The 5,622-nt window shown below is 39.0% G+C and overlaps 1 protein-coding gene across 1 annotated transcript; it reads left to right on the top strand.

Annotated features, from left to right (window-relative positions):
- Positions 1 to 4,519: 4,519 nt before the first annotated feature.
- On the top strand, positions 4,520 to 4,993 carry LOC114397156. The gene has a single exon (XM_028359269.1). It carries the CDS (start codon positions 4,520 to 4,522, stop codon positions 4,991 to 4,993), a length of 474 nt encoding a protein of 157 aa, XP_028215070.1.
- Positions 4,994 to 5,622: the final 629 nt, after the last annotated feature.

The following is a 5,622-nucleotide window of genomic DNA, read 5'->3' on the forward strand; positions in this document are numbered from 1 at the left end:
TTGAACACCCATTTAGTGCCAATGATGTTCATGACTTTAGAATAAGGTACCAATTCCCATACGTCATTTCTTTTAAATTGTTCAACTCCTCATGCATGGACATTATTCAAAACTCATCTTTGATTGCCACTTATATAGATAAGGGTTCTTCTTGTAACGCCTTGAAATTTTGTTAACTATAAAATCGAAGATTAATTGTATTTATCGTATTTGATTATATGATTAACTTGAATGAGTTGAGGTATGGTTTGAATTAGTCATGTGTGATTGCTTGATGTGAATGTTGAGTTATATGAAGTTTTATTGACCTATGTTGAAATTATGATATTTCAAATTTTATCTAAACCTATTCTGGTAAAACAATGATCCTAGATGTGTTAACTGTTGGATCGTCTTCAAATTTTTATTGTAGGTTCCTAACACATTTTCCCACAGTTTGACTGTTGGGATTGTCCAAATAACAAATTTTGACTTCTCCTTTAGCATGCTAAGCACAATTCCAACCCGAGAGGGAATTGTACTGAGCGCGAATTGTCCACTTAGCACAAATCCCAACCTAAGAAGAATTGCGCTAAGCGTGAAAATTTGCGCTTAGCGCCAAAAGTGAACTCCCACTTAACGAGACGAGCTCGCTAAGCGAGATCTGTAGATTATAAATACATTCTTCAACATGAAAAACATGATTTTTTCACTCTTTTTCTCTACAAACGCCCACCCAAGCCCTAACACCTCCTCTTCCACCACCCACAACCACCGGTGGCCACCACGAGCTGCCGTTGCTTGCCGTCGAACCACCACACTAAGAGGAATGTTTTAATCAGAGCAGAATCCTTAGAATCCACCTCAAGGATTCGGTGGAGAACAATCCCTCAAATCCTTTCGTTCGTTGCTTCTTTGAGGTAATTTTGACTTCTAAGCCTTTCTCCTAGTTAGTTTGAGCTTCTCTTAGTGTTTCTTGTGTTTTGGGTACTGTAATAGGGTGTTTTTACACTTTGTTAGTCGTCTTATACGACTAACTTTTGTATAGAAAACATTTTCCAAAACTTGTATAGTTTCCCCAATTTATAGTTATTTTGTAGGGATTTGTAAATAAATCTTGTTTTATTGTTATAGTTGTCTCTAGAGTATCTCCCATGTGATTTAATGATAAAATTGCATAATTTCAGGTCAAAAGAGGCTAAATCTTGAGGTGCTAAAGGGAGCAGTTGCGCTCAGCTCACCATTTGGGCTCAGCGTGCATCCAACGTTGAGTGCAGCTTTAGCGCGCTTAGCGCGACAGAAGAATCTGGCAGAGCATCAATATCAAGGCCGCGTGCTATGCGCGATGGTTGACTTTAGCCAGGTTCAGCGCATAACTTGCGCTAAGCTCAAATCCACTTACTCACACTAAGCGTGACGTCATGGATTCAGAGCCTATTTAAAGCTTGTCTTGTGTAGAATTAGGGTACACACAATTTTTTAGAATTCCAGAGCAAGGACACCACAGTGCTAATTTCGAGATAAAGACTCTAGAGGTAGCAAGAGGAGCAACTTTGTAGAGAAGCCTAGGGTTCTTCAATTGGTGAGAGATTAGTGAGCTGCAAAGTGATTGTGAGGTGTTGAGAAGAGGAGGAGGGATCCCCCTTCTTGTGTAAGGAACAATTATTCTGTACTCTCAATCTCATTTGTGTTAGGGTTTTTCTGTAATGGCTGGCTAAACACCCTTGTTGGGGATTTCTAAGGGACAATTGATGTAATTACTTTAATATCTAATTAATTGTGTTTTATGTGTTCAATGCTTAATTTCTACATGCTCTTGGTTTGACCACCCATTTTTGTGTACAGTTAGGTGACTTTAGCATTGGGAAATGTACTGTTGCCTTAGAACTTGATAGAAGCAGGACTGGATAACCACATTACTAGGGATAGATTGTGGAGGTTTTGGTTTTCTGAATATGTTGTGATGATAATGCTGTTTAAGTTAAGCCTAGTCTTACAAGAGGGATTTGTGGACGAAGCTTAGGTTAAATTAGTCTAAACTTACGAGGGATAGAGGTTTAGTATTTTAGGCTACAACATAGAACACAAATGCATGATTGATTAGAGAAACATATTTATATGAATCCGCTTGTTTGTTAGAAAGACCCAACACTTTTTACCTATTGCTGTCAACTTTTACTTACTTGCATTTACTATTTTTATCATAGAAGTACTTTATTTCTCTTTTAACCATCCATTATCAATGCTATTCCAACAATGCCTTATTTTTGAATAAAACTTTGTCTAATAAGCAAGTTCCCTGAGTTCGATACTCGGATCACTCCATTTTAATTTTAAATACTTGGCGACCCGGTGCGCTTTCTGGCGAATCGGATTTCCCTTGAACATATTTGTATAAAGGAAAATTGGACAAAAAAGTAACTGCAGGGGAAATCCAACAAATTATTTATGGCGCCGTTGCCGGGGAACTTAATTCATTAGAAGAGTTCAATTTAGTTTTACGACATTGCTTTATATTTTTCTCTTTGATTCATTGATTCTTTTTGTTCATATTTTAGTTACTGCACATTTTATTGTTCTTTTGAACTGGATAATTGTTGTCCTGTTTCTCTTGTATGCAAAGAAGATCTACTGCAGGTGATTTGATCCCTATCGATTTGGAGATTAACACTACTTGCATGAGGCGCAATGCAGAGAGAATTAGAAAATTCTTGTAGGACTTAGAAGTAGCAGCAACTCCAGAAGAAGAACCTCGATCTTTCGAGGCATCTTCTAGCTTTCCTATTCCAGGGCAATCTCATACAAATTTAATTGAAGAAGTTATCATGGCTGAAGAGCCAAGGAGAGTGACCCTAGAAGATTACTCAAGTTCAAGTGTGTCGTAATTTTTCACCAGCATTGCACAACCAGAGGTTCAGGCACAAATAATCACATATCCTCCTTCTTTGATACAGCTGATTCAAAATAATTTGTTTCATGGTCTACCAAATGAGGACCCATATTCACACCTGGCCACTTACATTGAAATATGCAATACTATTCGATTGACTGGTGTGCTTAAAGATGCAATTCGATTGACCTTGTTTTCATTCTCATTGTCTGGAGAAGCTAAGAGGTGGCTTCACTCGTTCAAAGGAAACAGTCTTAAGACTTGGGATGAAGTGGTTGAGAAATTTCTGAAGAAGTATTTCCCGTAGTCTAAGACTATAGAAGGAAAAGCAACCATCTCTTCTTTTCACCAATTTCCAAATGAATCCCTAAGTGAGGCATTAGAAAGATTCCGTGGTCTATTGAGAAAGACATCCACTCAGGGATTCTTAGAATCGATTCAGCTCAATATTTTTATTGATGGGTTAAGGCCACAGTCCAAGCAGTTATTAGACGCTTCTATTGGGGAAAGATAAAGTTGAAAACCCCTGAAGAAGCCATGGATCTTATTGAAAATATGGCTGCAAGTGACATTACTATTCTTAGAGATAGAGCCCACATACCAACAAAGAAAAGTCTTCTAGAACTTACATCACAAGATGCGTTGTTGCCACAGAACAAGTTGTTGTCCAAGCAATTGGAAGCATTGACCAAAACACTAAGTAAGTTGCCAACTCAAATACATTCTGCGCAATCTTTACCATCTACTATTTTGCAGGTTGCAGGGTGTGCCATCTGTGGTGGAGTTCATAATTTTGGCTGCTGTATCCCTAATGAAGAACTAGCTCATGAAGTCAGTTATATGGGGAACCAGCCAAGACAAAATTTCAATGCAGGTGGATATTCTGGATTTCAGCATGGCCAGCCATATAATTCACAGTAGAGACAATGGAAAAATCACCTTGGTAACCAATTCAACAAAGACCAGGGTGGTCCATCTACAAGGCCACAACAGCAAGGGCCTAGTCTCTATGATCGAACAACGAAGCTGGAAGAGACTCTAGCTCAATTTATGAAGGTATCTATGTCAAACCAGAAGAGCATGGAGTCTACCATAAAGAATTTGGAAGTCCAAGTGGGACAACTGGCAAAATAGTTGGCGGATAGGCCGTCAAGCAGCTTTAGTGCTAACACTGAGAAAAATCCGAAGGAAGAATGTAAAGATGTCATGACAAGGAGCAGAATGACAATTCAGGATGATGGAAGTAGAGTTGAAGAGAAGGTGGAGGGATATAAACAACAGCTGGCAACTGAGCCGGCACTGGAACCAATTTCCAATTTTGTTGAACTTGAGGAAGTTGTGGAAGATGAAGATGACCAACATGAGAGAGAGACACCAATAAAAGAGAGTGAAATTGGAATAAAGATGAAGGAAGAACAAGAAAAAGAAAAATAAAATGAAAAAGAAATAGAGAAGGTTGATGAGGAGAAAAAGAAGAGCAGGAGTGAGGTTTCAAGAGAGAAAAAGAGAGAGATTACTTCAGCTGAAGGCAAGGAGGTACCTTATCCCTTGGTACCCTCCCGGAAAGACAAAGAGAGACATTTGGCCAGATTTCTTGATATTTTCAAGAAACTGGAAATTACTTTGCCTTTTAGAGAAGCTCTCCAGCAAATGCCCCTCTATGCCAAGTTCTTGAAAGATATGCTAACCAAGAAGAATCGGTACATTCATAATGACACAATTGTTGTGGAGGGCAACTGTAGCGCGGTCATTCAATGCATCCTTCCACTCAAGCATAAGGATCCCGGAAGTGTCACGATACCGTGTTCTATCGGCGAGATTACTATGGGTAAAACTCTCATTGATTTGGGAGCTAGTATCAATTTAATGCCTCTCTCCATGTGCCGAAAACTTGGAGAGTTAGAGATAATGCCCACACGCATGACCCTCCAGTTAGCTGATCGCTCCATCACAAAGCCATATGGAGTGATTGAGGATGTGTTGATTCAGGTCAAGCATCTTGTATTCCCTGCAGATTTTGTGGTTATGGATATAGAGGAGGATCCTAACATTCCCATAATATTGGGCAGTCCTTTCATGTCCATGACCAACTGTATAATAGATATGGGGAAAGGCAATTTATAATTGGGTGTGGAGGATCAAAAAGTCTCATTCGACTTATTTGAAGCAATGAAGCATCCAAATGATATGAAAGCTTGCTTTGATCTGGACAAGGTAGAACAGGAAATAGAATTAGCTGCTACAACCATGGCACTGCATTCTCCTTTGGAAAAAGCATTGATTAATCATGTAGAATGTCTTACTAAAGAGGAGCAACATGAAGTGCAGACTTGTATTAAAGAGTTGGATGGTGCAGGAGAAAATTCTGAGGGACATACTGCATTTGAAGAATTGAAGAACGGTGGGCAAATAGAAAAACCAAAAGTAGAATTGAAGACCTTTCCTGCACATTTGAAGTATGTATTTTTGGAAGACAATAACTCCAAACCAGTACTTATTAGCAGCTTTTTGAAGAAAACAGACAAAGATCAGCTAGTGCAGATTTTGAAGAGGCACAAAGCTACAATTGGTTGGCACATATCTGACTTGAAAGGAATTAGTCCATCTTATTGCATGCACAAAATCAATATGGAAGCTGATTATAAACCAGTGAGACAGCCTCAGAGAAGACTGAACTCAATCATGAAAGAGGAGGTGCTTAAGTTGTTGGAAGCAGGCCTTATTTACCCTATCTCGGATAGTACATGGGTTAG

Source organism: Glycine soja, chromosome 18 (genome assembly GCF_004193775.1).
Source record: "Glycine soja cultivar W05 chromosome 18, ASM419377v2, whole genome shotgun sequence".
Taxonomy (NCBI): Eukaryota; Viridiplantae; Streptophyta; class Magnoliopsida; order Fabales; family Fabaceae; genus Glycine; species Glycine soja.

Bases quoted from the DNA above. Each gene is read 5' to 3' on its own strand.
- LOC114397156 (XM_028359269.1), top strand. From the start codon at position 4,520: ATGCCCCTCTATGCCAAGTTCTTGAAAGATATGCTAACCAAGAAGAAT.